At 42.6% G+C, this 19,640-nt stretch overlaps 1 protein-coding gene across 1 annotated transcript in view; it reads left to right on the top strand.

Annotated features, from left to right (window-relative positions):
• The window catches only part of SLC1A2 (solute carrier family 1 member 2), a 106,740-nt gene extending 89,096 nt beyond the window's left edge, over positions 1–17,644 (top strand). The window contains exons 10-11 of the mRNA XM_070427789.1: positions 4,041–4,272; positions 8,597–17,644. Coding sequence (XP_070283890.1) covers positions 4,041–4,272; positions 8,597–8,668 — 304 coding nt within the window. The 3' untranslated portion in view covers positions 8,669–17,644. The remainder of the gene's footprint in view (positions 1–4,040; positions 4,273–8,596) is intronic.
• Positions 17,645–19,640: the final 1,996 nt, after the last annotated feature.

Raw genomic sequence — 19,640 nt, 5'->3', positions numbered from 1 at the left:
AATCTCTCCCTACATTCCCCTGGGAATCTCTCCTACTCACGTGTAGTCCCAGCCTCCGTCTCTCCCCATCATGCTGGGCCCCCCTGCCCTCTGTCTCCTCATCTTTCCCCAGCTCTCAGGACACTGCTCTCATTTCCATAGGTGAGGTCACTTGGCTCTCTGTCTCTCCCTCTTCTTTGTAGGTCTTTCCCAGAGTCCTAACTTTTCACCACCAAAGCATCCAACTGATGTTTACTAAACAAACAAACAGTTATTTTTCTAGACTTAATCTGCCCTCTTAAACTAACAATCTACCCCCCCGCCCCGCCTCCTTCATACACCTGCCTGTCCCCTTCCCCTGAACCTGCCCATGTCTTACAGAGATAAAACATGGTACCAGCCCTCAAAGAACTTATAGTTTAGTAATGGGGACAGATGTGGTAAAAAAAAAATCCCAACAGAATGTATTAAGTGTAAAAAAAAAGAAATGTATAAGACTTGGTGGAGGAATAAAAGAGGAAAAGATATTAGTTGGAATAATGATGATGATGATGATGATGATGATAAACAATGATGATGATGAGCAGCCAGGGTTGAGCACTGCGTTGTGTCAGGTACCATGCCAGGTCTTTTAGATGCAGAGTTTGGCAGAGGACCTCTCAGATGACAAGCAGTTATTTTCTTGGAGGTGGGTATTGCTTTCTCTGTTTTTCAAAGGACAAAGCTGAGCGGGAAAGGCTAAGTAACTTGCCCTGCCGGAGCCAGAATGGCAATCCAGGCTCAAATCCAAATTCACACTCAGCCAGTGCTTCTGTGGCCTCTCCTTCCCTTCCCAAACTCAAGTGGCTTAAGCCCTTGGATTCCCAGAATTGTGCCAGCCTTCTCAGCTCTGGGGCCTCAGGTGACCCCCCTGCCACACTGGGTAGCAGGCACGATGGCTTGTTTGTATGAATGTTAAGTTGAATCATATGAAACATTATAGGACTTATAAAAATGGCAATTTCATATGGTTCGACCCAATAGAAGGAAGTAGATGAATATTGGGTGACTTTGCGTCCCTGACTCTGTTCTTCTATGAGAAGCAGGACTTTCAGACAAGTCCATGTCCTCTTGCCAGAGGATTTAGATCAAGAGACAGACAGGAGAGACAGACACCTTGGCTTTTCTTCCAGGGACCCAGACCCAGTGCCTCAGCGTGAAGCAGGTTATTCAAATCCCTCTCTTGGCTTTGGTTCCTGGTGGCTCCAAAAGCTGTGTCATCTGTCGTGAATCCAATCCAATAAAACATTCTGCTCTCATCTCTCCTCCTTCTCACAGTCCTGACACAGCATCCAGACCCAAGGATAGCGTCAAATGCTCTAAAATTCTCTTTACCAAGTAGCCTAAAAGCTCCTGAGGTCAGCAGGGTTTCCTAAATGCTCAGAGCAGGTTGCAAGAGAAAATGAAAGTATTGGCCTGTGAAGGAATTTTCCACATGTGAACCATGAACTCCCATATCCTGCTTTTGGCCAGAGTCGGACTTCCCCAGAGTTGGCCAGATATTCCCCTGGTGGCCTCAAAGACAAAGCAAAAATTCTTTTATCTTCCGTCTCCCTCCATCTACCATTCCTTCTCTTCAACTTCTCAGTCATCTTCCTGAATATGTTGATTATCTGTAATGTCTTCCTCACCTCTTGGTCAATGTACCACCTATGGAGAGTTGACTTCTCTCTCTGCCTCTGTATTGAAGGTGCCCTTGCCTGTCAATACTTGCCTCTGGGTTACTACAACCAAGAGACACTTCTTTTTCTTATGTTACCTGAGCTCTAGGTAGTAGTGGGCATTGTCCATCACACCCTTATTTTTGAAACAAGATTCCCCCAAACTCTTCTACTTTCCTTTCACTTTCTGACTCTTGTTCCTTCACACATTCCTTAAGTGTTGTCTGCTCTTCTCACTCTACATTCTCTCCAAGGATTGCACTAAACATGCCCTTGGCATCCACCCATGGCCGCTCTAGGTGTTGACTTCTAATTCACTACCTGCAGCTCACATATCCCTTTTGATCTTTAGTCCACACTCCAAACCATTTGTGGGCCATCTCCCCTCTTCTGGGTCAAGGCCTTCACACTCAGTATGACATCAGAATCTTTCCCACCCCAATCAGTTATGACCCATAAATATGATAGCACTGTCCACTGGCTGCCCAAACCAGAACCCTGAGGAAATCCTTGACTCTTTTCTCTTTTATTCTCTATAACCAATCAATTCTCAAGTCCTGTAATTCTGTCTCCTAAATCTCTCTCAGATTCATCTTTCTTCATATCCACCACCTCTTCACTAAGTGGACTTTGCTCTGTCTTATCCTTCATCAGTCCATTCTTCAGAATGGAACATTGGTGATCTTTCTCTTCAATGGATTCTCATTAGCCTTGGGATAAAGTTGTAACTCCTAAACTGGGCTGATAAAGCCTTACATGATTTGGTCAGTTCTTACTTTCTGCCTCTCATTAGACATCCTGAATGCTCCTGAGTGCTTTTACTGCCTAGATTTCACATGTATTATTTTTCTCTTCTCTGTAGCTCATTGTCTTAGCTCCTATCTCTCCCTGAAAACATGAATAAAGATGGAGTCTTGAGGTCATTCACAAAATCAGGCACTTGTACAGATTGCTAAGAAGCCCCAATATAAGGGTATGAGGGGGAAAAAAATACCTGATAGTAGTTAAGAAAAAGCATGGACTCTGGAGGCAGCCTAACTTGGATTCAAATACCAGCTTTTTCCCTGACTTGGACTAAGATGTCTCACCACAACCTTTACTGAAAATCCTTCTTCCTTCCTCCCTCGACCCCACTCCCGTGTGTGTGTGTGTGTGTGTGTGTGTGTGTGTGTGTGTGTGTGTGTGTATGTTTCCAGCATTCTTCTCTCTAGGATTTTGAGTGTCTCATCAACATTTGAACTTATGGATGAGAGAGCAGCTTACTCTTAAGAACTTAATTAGTTTTCCAGTTGCTGATCTTCTAAAAGAGAGAGTTATCAACCATCCTATTTTTTTTTTTAAATCAGAACTTGAAAAACAAGATTTGAGAAAGGTTTGTTCTTAACAGTTTCTTGTTCAAGAGGCACTTGGGAAGATTTAATTATTTTAGGGTAATAAAGAGAACAAGACAAAGTAATTTGTTTTTTCCAGGATGCATAATCATTACACTATTGGTTAAGGAAGAAAATTGTGGCTGAGTTTCTTATCCAACAGCTGTGTCTGTGTATATGTGTGTGTTACCCTGGGGTGGAGGGGAAAGGCAATGTTAGTTCCAATCCTTACAAAAACATGAATTTTCTATTATTGGCGTTCATAGGTCATTATTCTTTACTGTAGAATTCATAAATAAAATAAGTAGAAGTAATCTTTGAAGTGGAGTCTTTTACGAACAATTTAAAACAAGAATACTGGATGCAGCCCTAGCCAGTTTGGCTCAGTAGATAGAGTGTCACCCTGCGGACCGAAGGGTCCCAGGTTTGATTCTAGTCAAGAGCATATACCTCAGTTGCAGGCTTCTTCCCAGCCCGAGCCCTGGTCAGGGTGAGTGCAGGAGGCAACCAATTGATGTGTTTCTCTCACATCGGTGTTTCTCTCTGCCTTTCCCTCTCTCTCAAAAATCCGTGGAGAAATAGCCTCAGGTGAGTATTAAAAAAAAGAATACTGGATGCAGCTAGAAGTGTCTGGAGCCTGGGCACTAATTCTGAGATCTGGGCACGTTATTTTCCTCTAATCATTCCTTCCCTCCTTCTCCTCCTCCTTTTTCTTTGCTATTGTTTCTTGGGTTCCTACCTTTCACCAGACAATTTTCTAAACAATTTATGTACATCTTCTCATTTAATTTTTACACAAGATTATAAGAGAAGTATGCCTGTTATCTCTAACTGACAAACAGGGAATTAAGGTTAAGCAACTTGCCTGAGACCAGGCAGAGGGAAAGGTAACGCCTGAACTCAACCCTAGGTCTCTGGTTCCAGACCTTGACCTCTCAACTACCATAGCATTCTGCTTCCTCACTAAACATTTTCTGTTCTCTGTCTCCAGGGACAGGATGAGAACGTCAGTCAATGTTGTGGGTGACTCTTTTGGGGCTGGGATTGTCTATCACCTCTCCAAGTCTGAGCTGGATACCATTGACTCCCAGCACCGAGCGCATGAAGACATTGAAATGACCAAGACTCAGTCCATTTATGACGACATGAAGAACCATAGGGAAAGCAACTCTAATCAATGTGTCTATGCCGCACACAACTCTGTCATAGTAGATGAGTGCAAGGTACCTTTCCCATTCATGGATATCGAGACCTGTATATGATAGTGCATGCTCGATTTCTTAAAATGAACACCAGAGCCCTGCATGTATGATTGTCACATTTATTTTTCTAAAGCATCATGTAACCCAAGCTTCCGTGAGTCCCAGATCATCTAACTCTGTGTCTAACATGGCTGGAAATCAACAGGTCTAACAGTGAAAGAGCCAATCAGTTGCTTCTTTCGTCCATATGATGTGCAAACTCTCATTCTGATTCCCCCACCCACCCACTCCACAAATTTGATTGTTTTTCTTGAATATTTTGCCCAAGAATTTGTGGTCTCTAGGGTTTTGCTGGCTTTCAACTTCTCTATTCCTCAAGTGAAGCACCAGGAGAAATACCCAGAACCATTTGATTTATAGCACAAGTTTTCCTTCCTGCTGTGAATCATGTATTGGTCAAAAAGGTGCCCACATCGCTGTGCAGCTGCTTTCAGTTAATTATTTTGGTGGGAATGTGAGTTGTGACCTGGCAGTCCCCTTGCTCCAAGTATGGGGAAACTTTCAAGTAAAGGATAACTATCCTTCAGGACAATCATTCATAGATGACTTCTAAAAACCACTACATTTCACACACTGCCTGGCAGCACCCTCTTCCCTGAAGCATGGATGTTCTGGACTCTCCTAAGCCGTTGGGTGCTGAGTCTTCAAGCTCCATAAGCTCTTTCTAGCCTTCATTGTAACTAACTTGACATTGTCAAAGGCAGTGTCATGACCAGAGCGAAGCAAACTTGGAGAAACCCTGGCAGGTGAGCAGAGTCAACTCTGAGGGTTGGGTTGCTAGAATGGTCCCAGCTAGCATTTGAGGAAAATTTGAACCCAACAGATATTTCTGATACCTTTTTGATTCATGTTGATAAGATCTCATTTAGTTGATTTCTTTATGTGTTACCTCTGGGTCATTCTAAATATATATGATGGCTTCTGCCAGACCATTTAGGATGACACAGAAGTAATCCTCTCTACTGGACTGCAACATAGGTCCAGAAATCTAATGGACCAGCCACAGCCTTTTGCTCCTCCCTTCTATATCAGGCCCATGTGTGAGTGAGCCAGGGCTCTGATACAAATGAGGTACCCCACCCATCGGGAGGCAATTGCATAAATTGATTGACTCCATGAAAATGACTTAAATTATTAGTAATTCAGATGTATCTAAAGAATATACTCCATTTCCCTAGAAAGTTAGTATTTCGTACATCTAAATAAATGTGCTGGATTATTTCCCATTAAAATGTTGGTTTGGATCAACAAGGATCAACATTCCCAAGGAATGGCTTTATGCTCTATTATACTCAATAAGTATTTATTGTGTGCCTTGTGAGGTTTAGTTGAGCAACCCCATCTCATTCCTATGACCATATATATTTTTATCACATTCATCAAGTGTTTATTGAGTGGCCATTATCTGAAAAGCCTTGAATTAGGCATGGGAGAACAGGAAAATGAATGTACAATTTTGAAGTGGTGATAAGTTTTGATCCCAAATGATTGCCATACAAGGACACATAGTAGTACGGAACAAAATGAAATCACATATTTTTTAATTTTGCAATTATGTATAAGAAGACTCCTAGTGGTTAATTGTCTATGCTGTGACCTTTATTGGGACATTGTAAGAGCTTAGTAATATTGTATTGAAGAAAATATGTAGGCATGGAGATATCCTTAGATTTCAGACTTCCTGGATTTTATTTTCTTAAAGAATATCAGGAGAAATTTGCTTCATTTGTTTTAAGCAAAACAATTCAAGTTCTAAAAGGAGATGTTGGTCACTTGACCCTATGCTTTAATTCAGGTAATCTTTTTTTTCTGGACAATTCCATAGAGATAGTGGCTCAGTCTCCATAACCTACTACCCAACCAACCACCTGCACACTTGTTGTTGAATTAGCATTTAGATTAGGGGTGGGGAACATCCTGCCTGTGGGCTGTATAAGGCCTGAGAAATTATTTGGCTTGTCCCTGCCAAGGCATTAGGGGTGAGTTAATTAAATGATCAAATGTAGCAGGATAATTTTTTTTAGTCATATATGAGAGTTTATTCCAATACTGCCAGCAGTATGGAAGAGCAGCAGTTCATCCACAAAAATCTAGCAGACTAATTTTTAAGTTGACAATTTCGTATGGCCTGCGAATGATGTTATAAATATCCAAATGGATCTTGGCAGGAAAAAAAGGTTTCCCACCCCTGATTTAGATGGTCAAGTAGTAAAACTGAGCATGTCATGAAAATGATGCAGCAGCCATATTGCTTTAATGGCTATTTTGGCAGTTTGGACTTTTTTAGTGATGAGATTGGGTTCAGCTCAGTGAAGGTTAGTTGGTCCTCAGGCGGTGCTAGGTGAGGCAAATTGACTCTCCTCACTCTAGACCAGCCCTGGGCAAACTACAGCCCGCGACCCGGATCCGGCCAGTTTGAAATGAATAAAACTAAAAAAAAAAAAAAAAAAAAAAAAAAAAAAAAGACCGTACCCTTTTATGTAATGATGTTTACTTTGAATTTATATTAGTTCACACAAACACTCCATCCATGCTTTTGTTCCAGCCCTCCGGTCCAGTTTAAGAACCCATTGTGGCCCTTGAGTCAAAAAGTTTGCCCACCCCTGCTCTAGACCAACTTAGCTGAGTTGACACAGATGTGGGGAGGCAGCCAGAGCTAAGGGGATGAATTAGCACACTTTCCCAGAATATCTGAATCACATTGATTCATGGCTTTGAATTTCCTTCTGGTCCATGCTCCGTCTCACTGTTTTCAAAACTGAGATGGGAGACATCAATGCCGACTGGCAGTTCCCTCCCTGTGTTTGCTTTTCTGTTACTCGGGTGGTTGTAGCAGAAGGGGTGCAATGGATCGGGGAGTGGAGTCCCAGGTTGCTTTCATCCAGCCAGAAAGGGAAATGCCAACAAAAAAGCTGCTCTCCCAGCTGCTGTTCAAACACAGGCCCCAGCATCCAAACAACAACAAAAGGACAACTCCCTCCCCCAAGTGCTGTCTGGTTTTCCAAAGGCACCACACTGTGGTTGAGAATTTTGCTCAGCTACGGATCTGGTTCCTCACTGAAAGCCAAATGGGCACATTCAAGGTCAGAGAGGACAGGCAGCTTTCTCCGGGCAGACAGCGTGCTCCTTCCTGGCAGTCCCTCCTGACAGTTCACTGAAGGGGAAACCACTTTGCTGCAGCTCTGGTCAAACTTTAACCACATCAAGCGTCGTTATGTCACCTTGGTCTCTCTGTTTCCAATCGCTCGCCTTGTGAAGTAGTTTGAAAGTGACGCAATAGCTTTTGTATTTTAATCATAGTAACTGCACGAGAGGCAGTCGGTCGTTGCTGCTTGCATGTGGGGGCCTAATGGGGACTGGAGGAATGACTCCTTTTTATTTTCAATCGCTTGGTTCGTGAGGGGCACTGGGTTTTCTGTTCCCAGCATGTTGTGTGTGTCCATAACGCATGCATTTCACTTCCACTCGGGGAGGATCAGATTTCTTTCAAACATTGCCGCGTTTGTCATGTCTCCATGTTCTAATGCTTCCATAAATCCAGTCTCTCCATTATGTGGAATATCAGTCGTGGGTTTAAGTTTGCACATGACGTTGAGGACAGACAGATGGAAGGTAAGCTAGGAAAAATGTAGACGTGGAGGGGGAAACCTCTCGTTCTGTGGAAGGGTTCAGTTCGCTCAGAGCCAGGGGAGCAGAGTCTTCTAGACAGTCTGCTGGTTGCATTTGATTAGTAAATGACCTCGGGCTCATTTAATCCCCCCTTTTCATTTTCCATTTGTAAAATCCGCATTGCTTATTTGCTACCCAGACCATTGTGCCTTCTGGTGTTAAAATTGGACATGTGTCAAATTCAGCTGGCCTTCTTGCAACTGAACCTTTCACGTGCATGAGTAGAACTAGCTGCCTAGTTCTGGGTGTTTTTTTCTCTGTGGTTGTATGGAGTAGCACATGGGCACTATTGTTTAAGGACTGCGTTCCTGTGTGATGGGTCTATAAGTAGTTAGACACCCCCACAACCCTCAAAGCAGAGTAGAAGTTATCCCCCGAATCACCTAGCGTCTCCAGTCCCTCAATAGGCCCTCAAGGCAAATAAGTATTTTTTTTAATGTTCACAAATCAGTGTTGAGACCCAAGACCAGCTCAACATCTGGTCGGAAGGGACAACATTTAAACCGATATCAAAGTCATGTGGTCTAAGCCAGATCCGGTGCTCCTCCACGTAACCCACGGGGTGGTTCTCTGGTCCATGGCCTGTAAGCTGGATGTTGATGATGATTATTTTCAGGTAACTCTGGCAGCCAACGGGAAGTCAGCAGACGGCAGTGTTGAGGAAGAACCTTGGAAACGTGAAAAATAAGGATGTGACTCTCAGCAAATTCTTGAATAACCTCCCCAGTGTATCTCGTGGTAAAAGAGGATATAAACAAGCTTTCTTTAAAAGGAAAAAAACAAAACAAAACAAAAACACCTATATTTCTATGTTTACTTAATCTGTTAGCCGAGGCTTAGAGGACCTGTTGTGAGTCAGTGATAGGCATGGTGCTGTGTCTTTGCCAAATAATGCTTCGTAACCGTCTGATGTTCTCATGTGTGTTACTGTCGGAATGGATGCTGCTGGAGGAACCGTTTGAATTGAAGACACATTCTTGCCAGCTTCCCTTTCCTCTCAAGATGCAGGACCATGGATACTCTTTTCCCAGGGGACTCGACTCAAGCTGTGTGGTACACTCCAGGGACTTGGGGTAATGAGCAGATACACAGTGCGTTGTTTCTCCAAGTATTCTCCATGCTTCGCCTTGTTACACACAAGAGATTCTGTTAGGAGCCTCTAGAAGTAATTCTTTTTCCGTGTCTTGTAGGGTTTGCCCACGTTTTGATAAAAGCAAGTACCTGTCTTAGGGAACTGTGACAATTTGTCTTCTGTCTGCTCTTTGAGCTCAGTGTTTCAGAGAGCATTGCAGTGGGAACGGACCTGTTGAAGGCAGCTGGTTGTGGAGGCCACTGAGCCCCCGCTCTGTCCCACCTAGTCTGTGGACATGCATTATTGACCTCTCAGAGTTTGCTGCATAATTTGCTCTCAATTTGATAATGGGTTAGAATGTAATTTGCATAGAACCACTGTATATATTGACAAAAGTAAGAGAGCACAGTCAACATACACGTTAATCAAATTCAAGTATTCAGATTCATTGGCCTTTGGTTTGTATTCATCTTGTCCGTGTGAGATCATATTAATCTCTGCTTCACTTTTTTGTTTTACCCATAAAATTCTTGTTTGGGTTTCTAACAAAAAGACATTTTTTGATCTCCAAATCATTTCAGTCCTATACTCAGTAAACCAAGAGGCCTAATCATGGTGTTGTTCTTACACATGGAGGACAGTTGTGTTGCCTATGCCTCTTTTACTACTGTCTCTTGATAAAAACAAAAGACTGTCATTTATCTAATATGTAGAAAGCTTTTGTTATATTATATCAAAGCACATAAATCCAATTACAGGACACGTTGGAAGCAAAGCCAACCTTCCTCCCCAGTCTTCTCAATCAAAAAGAACAGAAAACAACGTATGTGCAAAATCCTTAAAAGGTGCCATTCCCATGGCAAAGTCAAGGCAGCCTTGAACCATGAAATGGGCACCACACAGATGGGACCTTTCCAAGGCTGTGAAAGTTTGCGGGAATAAGTAATATAATAGGAGCAGCACAGTGCCTTGCATGCTGTTGACACCCAACGAATCCTGAATGATTGTGTAGGTTAACTTTTTCAGTGTCTCTACTATCATTTTCTAGTGAATAACACAGTATTTTTCTAAAGTTTCTGGCTTTGGGAGTTTGCTGAGGACTTGAGCATGAATCACTGAGAAATAAAGCACATTGGAAGGAGTGTGTAAGAACTTTGGTTCACATGTGGGAGGCAGGTGGTCTTCTGAGGCCAGCAGACGGATGGTGAGATGTTGATGAATCATGATAGAATCTAAATTCTCTAAAGAAAGGATATTTATGGCCACCACATACCCTTTATTACCTAGTTCTTGTGACTTTTCTCTTCCAAATCAGACACGTTTGGAACATACAGATGTTTCCTTTTTTTTTTTTTTTTGTCCCCTAACCCCTAGTTATTTTTGGATAAGGATCATTATTGAGCAGTATTAAGCAGGTTTTGCTTTTAAAGAATGGCATTGGTCTTTGTTTTCATTAGCTGGACAGTGAGCAGGGTGGCCCAGGATGTGCTGAACTGTAGCTGTGGGAAACATATCCCTTGCAGCAGACACTGTGGGTCAGGGGGGCAGTTCCTGGGTGCAGCTGTGAAACTGTTAAGGCTTGTCTCTAAGTGGGACTTATGGAGAGGAGAAGGATATGGGCAAGGTGCCTAGGAGCTTGTGGTTTTGCTATTTAGGGCCAGCTTAGCACACGTGTACAGGCTGACATGTTTCTTGATAGAGCAGTCTCGGGATTATCTTCCCAAGATTCTGTCTTTTCTGTTTGCTTTGTCTTCAGAGTTTTCCTTGTTACCCAGTGAGATCATAAATGTCTAAGTGCACAGTTTAACAAAGCAGGTTTTTCTGGTTTGAGATTCTATACAATAGAATAGTTCCATGAAAATACACATAGGAGAGCATATTTATCTAGATTCAACAAATTATATTAAAAATTAATACTTTTTCAAATTCAAGACAAGCCTGAAAATCCAGGATGTATATAGAGCTGACATATGACTGTGTCCTTTGATTTTTTTTTTTTTTAGGCCTCATTCATTCTTCTCATGCTGTGCCCATTGGGGTTTTCCTTGCCCAGCACATGTGCCATAAACAGAACAAATAGATCCAGAGTATACCTCTAACAACCTTTTCTAAATAGGATATGTGTGATCTACCAGTGATATACATAGAATTATAGTAATAGCTCCAACACAGATATAAAGGCTTATAACCCACTAATATTTGATGATGCATAAATGTTATATTTATATGATAGACCAGATACATACACCACATCCTATAAGGTCTGTTTTGTATTTTGTTGGTGTTTGTTGTTGTTTTTGTTAGACTCATTCACTCTTTTTAGGAAACAGGTTTTTTTTCAGGAGAAAACCAACTGAGCAGACTTCAATCCTTCCCTAACTCATTTTTGCCCATTGGCAGACCCAAGGGGAATCATCATTAGATCAACTACTTAGAATTCTGTGAACGCAATCCAATCAGTGAGAAAAATGGCTTATCTCTCCAGGTGAGGCTTTATCTGAGGTCTTTGAGGATGTGCGTCCCATGCAAAGGGCAATCACCTTGGTCACACAGGTCCTCAATACGGGACTTCAGGGAGGATATCTGAACCAGGTAGCTATCAGATTCAATTCCTTACTTGCTATTGGGTGTGGGAGCATAGCCTATAGTCTCATTTCCTGTGGAAGTCACCATGTCTCCTAAAAGACAAATATTTACTTCTGTTCTCCAACTACTCGTTAGCAAGGATGTTTATGAAAACCTAAAGCAAGGATGCCAAGATGCCCAGCTCCTGGGTTTAGGCTGGAAGCTGAGAAAGGCTTAGGGGAAATTCAGTTCTCGGGGAGATATAGTCCTGGTAGATAATGCCAGGAACCCTACCACTGTGTGATTAGAGGGTGTCAGGTCCTTTCCACTTGTGCATAGGGAAGTATGTCATTTTCATGTGTGTTGAGAGTCAAGAAGCCCTCCCGGAGTTGGGTAACTCATCTACTGTATCCCCAAAAGGAAACCCAAATCCTGCTATGCTTTTGCAAATACCACACTTCCTTATGTTCTCAACAGCAAAAGTTATGGTACGATATTTCACTTTTGTCAGAGTCAAGGCTCTGTGTGCACTCCCTTTCCCATGAATGCAACAGTCAACCCAAATAGGAACACACACGCTCAGAGAGACTTCCCCATAGTTCAGAAGTCTTGGCAGCTCTTGCCTGGTTCCATGGCTAAAAGTGCTCAACAGTTACACCTAGTGGAGGCAGTAGCTCTTCCCACTTCACTGCTCTCAAACTCTTGGGGCCATGCACTTGCCTGGGTTGCTGGTTTTGTTTTGCTTATTCTCCAACTGAACTCATTCCAAGCCAATAAAAAGGACCAAATGGGAATTTTCAGTTACTGCAATAACTTGTTCCTTGAGTAAGAAGAGTAAGATTGAGTTTAAGCTAAGAGCCTGGAGTAATTCTGAAGTGAGGGTTTTGCAATTCTAGTTGTCAGAGGAGATTAGTGGTCTCTGTGTCTGTGGTAATTTCTGGCTAAAACCTAGAAGGAAGGCTACCGAGTGCCAAGCCAGGCAGGTGACATTATCGGCAGGTTGTTCTCCTTGAATAGAGTGAATTAAAAGCTGCCTATGATTTTCCCCAAAGAAAAGCCCAATTCCTCACTCTTTCTCCTCCTTTCTTCTTATTCCATGTATCATTGTTGCTGCGTAAGGAACGACCAAGGGTTGGTTTTAGAATAAGACGACAGGGAATCTTAATTGAATAGTATCTGATTTTATAGCATAACACAGCTAATTCAGGTAATGACAAAGATGGTGAGAAATAACACAGTCAGGTAGAGGAAACATGTGACTTAGACTTCCAGTTGTCAGCTGTATAACTTACACAAGTCACTTTATGCCCAAGCCTCATTCCTTCCCATATGTAAAGGGAAAGGGTTGGATTAAATGATTAAAAGCCCCTCCCAGCCCTAAGAATCCATGATCTTATGTTTCTCTCCTAAGAGGTTTACTACTCTAAAATATGACTTTCTATTTTAAGTCAGAGGGACCCACAATAATTACTAATCAGTTTGCATTTTCCTCGTCCCCCTTTGGGGGAAATCAAACTCAAGCCTCTCTCTTTATTTGGTGGATTACAAGCTTGGAAGATAGCCATGTTAATCGACCATGTGGTGTTTTGAGACACAAACACACACACTTCTGTAAAACTGCTCTTTGCTTACACTCACTGTCCCAGTCAAAGTAGCGATTCAGCTCAGGGAAAATGCTGCCAGAGTCACCATGAGGGGACCGGACACATCTACAGCCTCACTCAAGCTCTTGCATCATTCCTGCTGTAGCCACAGAGCCCACTCCTAACACCCAAAACACAGTTCTCTCCGGGCAGTCCTAATCGCATGCAGGAGCCTTTGGCAAATCAACCTGAACAGTCTCATGAAATTCAGTGCAAGCCTTGCACAGTAACAGCCCCTGTCTGTAAATACTTTCCCTGTCCTCCTGTAGGCGGACATGCACACCCACGCACAGGTGAGCCCGGGCAAGTCCTTTCTCTGGAGGGATATGCAGGGCTATTTGAGGGAGTTCATTTTCCAGTTCTCCTCTTGGTTTGCATCACATCACAGGTAGAGAAGCTCTGTCTGACAAGAATGGAGTTGAGCTGGCTGTCACCCCTCTTCAATGCCGGGGGAGTTTCTGGGATTGATAGACAGCATGGTCTGTCTGCAAGGTGCATACCAACACGGCCTTTGAACAACCTTGTTGCACTTTTTGCTTCTGCTGCAATGGCTACTGCTTGCATCCTTGCTCTTTGTCCAAACTTCTGCCAACTATGGAATGGGTTTAGTATTTATTGTGTGGTGAGCACCTTTGCCATCAGAGAAGACTTCCGCTCTTTTGATTTGGGGGAACCAGATGTAAAACTAGGACTAAAAGGATTGAGTTTCCTTTTTAATTTTTAGTGCAGAAGACCTGATGCAAGAGCAGCAAGAAAGACTATTTCTTAATTGACCCAAATACGAATCTATGGAAAAGTAAGAGAAGCCCCACGTTCTTATTTTAGTCATTCTAAGTAATATTCTGAATAATGACCTACCATTTTTTTTTACTATGTCCAGCCTTGCTCCACCTTCCTACCTCCAGACCAAGTATCCATTTAGATATTTTTAAAAGTCCTTCTGATTGTTCTATGGGGTCCTTCTGTGCTGAGAATAAAACCTGCTGTGGGAACAGACCCCACTGCTTTGCAGAGTCGGCACTGGACCCAGAGCACGGGTAGCAACAAGTCCCCGCCGCCTCTGGAGACACCCCAGTTCCTGGGTGAGTGTTGGAACATAACAGCTCACTGCTGCCCTTGTCATCAGCCCCGTGGAGACGGGGATGTGCAGTCAGAGCCTCGCTCCCTCTGGGGCTCCATTTCTTCTCATGGCAACCACTTCGCCTGCCTTGAAACAGCCTGTTGCCTTTGGTAGGAGAGAAATGCGCACACTAGCCAAGGAAGTCGGTCTAGTGAGTCTCAGGTTTCTCCCCGGGGAGGGAGTTTCCTGAGATGTGTGATCAGAAAGCTGGCCCTCTGGTTGCTTGGTGCTCCGGGAGCGTTCTATCCCTTACCAGGAGCTCACCCTTCAGCATCCAGATCCTCCCACACACCCTTCCTCCTTCCCCTGGTGAACCTCAGCATTGTATCTCCATGTTGCACAGCACAGACCAGGTAATCTGGTCACTATAGAGATTTGTATATATATATAAAAAACTACTTTTGTGAGGATTTTTGTATATTGTTTTTCTATTTGTTTTCTACAGCTTGAGGAGAGAGCTGGCAAACTGTGAATCTAATTTGACCTTGCTGCCAGCAGATATATTTTGGCTTCCTGATAAGAATCTATGTTACCAGGGCCAACATATTGCCCTCTGATCAGTATTGCATCCCAAACTCTCAGATTCCTCCAGCCCAACCTTACATTCTTTTTTAAAACAAATCCCCGGGCTTCTTTGCTATTATTTATAAAGAGCACGAGAACATGTATTTATAGTCTTGAGTGCTATATGTTTAATATTGAGTTAGCCTTTAATAATGTTCTAGGTTTGTAGCTATTCTTCATACATCATAAAGAACTCAGTGCAGACTGAATTCCTCTATTTAGTATCTGTAATTTTGCAGACAGATATTTTCTTATGGTATTTTCTATATAACCACATATGTAGAATTATAACCAATTATAACCAATTGCACAAGAAGTTTCTACAGCAATTTAGAGCTATCAGTTGTTTCCTGAGCGTACAGCCACATTTTAAAAATGTAAGGACCCAGTCCTTTGCGATGCAATGAACGAAAGAACCATAAAGAATAAGCAATCCTCTACATCCTGACTTAGCTGGTTAGGCTCTGCATCTTAACAATTCATCTTTGTAACTCAAGAGATGGTGCTGGCTTCTTATTTTTGATACCAGGCCTTGTTTTGCCAGCTAAGCATTCTAATTGTACTTTTCTCCAAGAAGATGAAAAATAAGGTGATAATAGTGGGATCATGTCTATATCAGACTCTCCCATGCCTTCTTACTGACTTGTGTAAAAACTGGCTTGAGAAAATTTGCATAGCAGAGATTGAGGGTTAGTGTGAGGAAGCACATCAGGACAAATTTGTCGCAGTTCATTCTTGCCAAGCAAATTGGTAATAAATGTCAAAGTGTTGTGTGTCCTCGGGTGACTAACAGTCCATGGAATTTCCCCAAGAGGCAAACCAATAGCAACTTCAAAGGCAAAGAGGATCTTCCTTTTGTCAAACACACTTTCTGATATGGTGGTAGGGCTAGTATTTTTGCCACATTTTCAGACATAGTCGGTTACATAGAAAGTGTACTGGGATATATTTGAGCTTGCTCTTCGTTAAGCAAACAGATTAGAAGTCCCCCTCAACTGGCAACGATTGTACCTGTGATAATCAAGTACAGATAGCTGTCAAAGCATGAAGTTCTTGTGTGTACACAGCAACACTTGGTTCACGCATGAAGAACAGTGCCTATGCACTTGTGTAGCTATAATGTAGGTATCTATGTGTAATTTCAGTGAAATGGTGCGTAGATGTTAATTTAATTTAAATGTTAATTTTGGCTGTTCATCTAACTGTAGTAGACTTGTTGATTGGTGTTTTGAAAACCCTTCTTTTCCTTCTTAGAAACCTAGTGATGAATGATTTCTCCTTTTCATTAATGTGATTTGGGGGTGTATATCCGTGAAGAACTTATCTATGAATCCTTTGTACCGATGATTGTTTGCAAGTTTGTGTGCATCCAGCATCTTTGTCGATATGCAATTCAGAGCAAGGGAGGGTTAGATGTGGGCCATGATTCTTAGTGAAAGTTCATCTGCCATCTGTGTGATGCGTGGCGAAAGCAACTGTGGAACTTCTGATGGTCTACGCTGAGCTAGTTTGGAATGAGGACATTGATCTACAGCCCTCCTCTGCTTGGTGGGTTGGGCTCAGAGGGACAACAAGTGAGTCTTCTCTCTGCATGTTAGCATCATGTCCTTATGTAAAGGTCTGCCTCTCTGATTGCCACATGCTGATCATGATGCTCATGACTTCAAGGCTCTGAAGAGTCTTGCCTCCCTTGGTGTCTTGAGTCAGGACACAGGAAAGATATTTACTGACCAACTGCCATGCAGGCCAAACCCCACAGAAGCACAGTCCTGGCAGTAAACGTCTGTAGAAAGACCGCTAGAAGCACAGGGGTGGTCAGTGTACAGCTTTGGGGTTGCAGAAAGGCAACTGATAAAGCACAGATCCCACATATGTGAAGGGAGTATGACCTCTACCTATAGGCTCTGTGTGCATGTTTTGAGTGATTGAAGATGAGATTCACTAATGCAATGATACACGTGCTGCCTAAAACACGCATTGTGTGTAATTTATCCCTCCATGTAGTGCCGTGGGGTCTCTCGTTCCCATAAGCCCTTTCTCCTCTGCGAGTTCAGAGAAGAATGGCCTCGTGCCGTTAGGAACACTGAGTGCTCCCCTCTTTCCACAAGAGGAGCGAAGCCTAAGAGATCCCCTGAGGGCACAGAACACATTAATTTTCAGTGGAGTGAAAGGTCTATATATGGTAGACAGCCATATTTTCCCTGGGAAATGTGGCTTCTACAACTCCTGTCAAATTCAAGGGAGAAACCTTATTGAAAGAAAGCTAGCCTTCGGGCAGGATTCTCTCCGAAGATTCTTGTGTGTCCAGAATGAAAGATGAGAGTAATTGTTCCCCTCACATTCACAATCCCCATTATTAGTCTAAAGTCGTGTAGCATAGAGCATCTATAGCACATAGTGTTTAAAGACTAATGAATGAAAAAAAGGTAAAAACTTCAACTAATTTTTTGGGTTGTTTCTTATCTATGGTACTAGGAGATGCCTTGTTGGCAAAGCACATTTTGGGTAGTTGAGGTCTTTTGTTTTCACCTTAGGCTTTCTAAGCTTTCTTACAATGTGAACTGATGACTGTAACATTTCATGTGTAAAAATAACTGGATATTGTTTATATACTGGAAATAATCTGTGAATCCAAGATTTCACTAAGTGTTTTAACTTTTGTGTATATATCTCTCATCAATAAATGTGGATTTCAATTTCCGTTGGTTGTGTCTTGCCTTCAATTTACATATTAAACTGCTGTTGGTTTCCTAGTAAGGGCCTCCAGTGTTCCTTTTGGAGAAATGTGAGGATTGAAAACTGCAGTGTCCAAATGAATATATTCTAGGAAGCCTAGATATAGACTGAAGTCACGTGATCTAAAATTAGGGAGCATGGTGTATAATCAAAATGATCCCTGTGGATCAGCTAGTATGGATTGATCCTCAAGTTTCAGCAACTTAAAACAACTAGTCGGGCCAGGTAGGTTATTTTTTAATCTTCTTATTTTAACATCTCCTACATACGACAGGATCTATGCAAACATATCTATCTAAGTCAGTGGTTCTCAACCTTCTGGCCCTTTAAATACAGTTCCTCATGTTGTGACCCAACCATAAAATTATTTTCGTTGCTACTTCATAACTGTAATGTTGCTACTGTTATGAATCATCATGTAAATATCTGATATGCAGGATGGTCTTAGGCAACCCCTGTGAAAGGGTCGTTCGACCGGCAAAGGGGTCGAGACCCACAGGTTGAGAACCGCTGATCTAAGTTATAATACCAGATAAAATAGAAGCACACAGCCGAAACCGGTTTGGCTCAGTGGATAGAGCGTCGGCCTGCGGACTGAAGGGTCCCAGATTCGATTCCGGTCAAGGGCATGTACCTGGGTTGCGGGCACATCCCCAGTAGGAGATGTGCAGGAGGCAGCTGATCGATGTTTCTCTCTCATCGATGTTTCTAACTCTCTATCTCTCTCCCTTCCTCTCTGTAAAAAATCAATAAAATATATTTTTTTAAAAAAATAGAAGCACACAAACCCATTAGCCAGGGCAAGAACCAGAGCATCACCAATAGTGTCCCTTGACCTCTCGCACCTCCGTTAGCCCATTCATCTGCTTTACTCCCCAGAGGAAAGTGCAACTAGTTTTGTGTTTATCATCCCCCTCCTTTTAAAAAAACAATAGTTTTATCTCACACGTATGCACGCCTGAACAAGCTTTGCTCATTTTTGAACTTTATAAAAAGGAGGTCATGCTGCATGTAGTCTTTTTGAACATGTCTCTTTTCTATTTAACACGTGTCTCTCAATTCACCATGTTGTTACCAGTGGCTGTGATTGATTCGCTTTTCACTGCCGTATAATATAGTGTGTAACATACGCCACACTTAGGCTATTCATCTTCCTGCCAAAGGACATTTGCCTCATTTCCAGTTCTTTTTCTATGTCAAACAGTGCTGCTCTGAACATTCTCCTGTATGTCTCCTGGGTATATAACCTAGGGAGGTTTTGACACATGTGCTGTTAGATACGATATTTTTAAAATTGTCTGTGTGCACATGCATGTAACTGGACAGTTCCTATGCACATCTTCCCCCTGTTTGTCCATGTCTCCTCAGTGGGCCCATGCATGGACCACTGTTGAACCCCAGTTAATCCCTTCTCTGTTTAATGGAGTCTGTCTCTTTAACAGCAATACTGAGGCAGGCAAAACCCGAGCCCTTTTAGGAAGGAAATTTAAGTCTAAAGCAGATGCCTTCTCTCTTCAGGCTCACCAGGTAAGGCCTTCGAGCACAGCTTGATGGCAGCCAGGGGGCCCAGTGAGTCTTTAATCTCTTTGAACAGCAGAGAGCTGGGCCTGGCCTGCTCCTCCCGACTTCAGCAGGCTCTTTGCTATGATGTGAACAGAAAAAGCTACAGGAAGTACAAATCCCTCCACCTACGCCAAGAACCTCTTGCAGGCCCTTCAGCTGCAGCCCCTTGCTCCACAATGAAGGATTGGAGAGCTCTAAAGAGCAGTGTCTCTGAAAAGCTGTGTGGCTCCCACTAAGACAGTGGTTCTCAACCTTCTGGCCCTTTAAATACAGTTCCTCCTGTTGTGACCCAACCATAAAATTATTTTCGTTGCTACTTCATAACTGTGATGTTGCTATTGTTATGAATCATAATGTAAATATCTGATATGCAGGATGGTCTTAGGCGACCCCTGTG

Source organism: Myotis yumanensis, unplaced genomic scaffold (assembly GCF_028538775.1).
Source record: "Myotis yumanensis isolate MYYU_CA2020_CCGP unplaced genomic scaffold, mMyoYum1.0.hap1 SCAF_10, whole genome shotgun sequence".
NCBI lineage: Eukaryota > Metazoa > Chordata > Mammalia > Chiroptera > Vespertilionidae > Myotis > Myotis yumanensis.
Note: the sequence above shows the minus strand (reverse complement) of the source record. Positions and strands in the feature narration are given on the sequence as shown.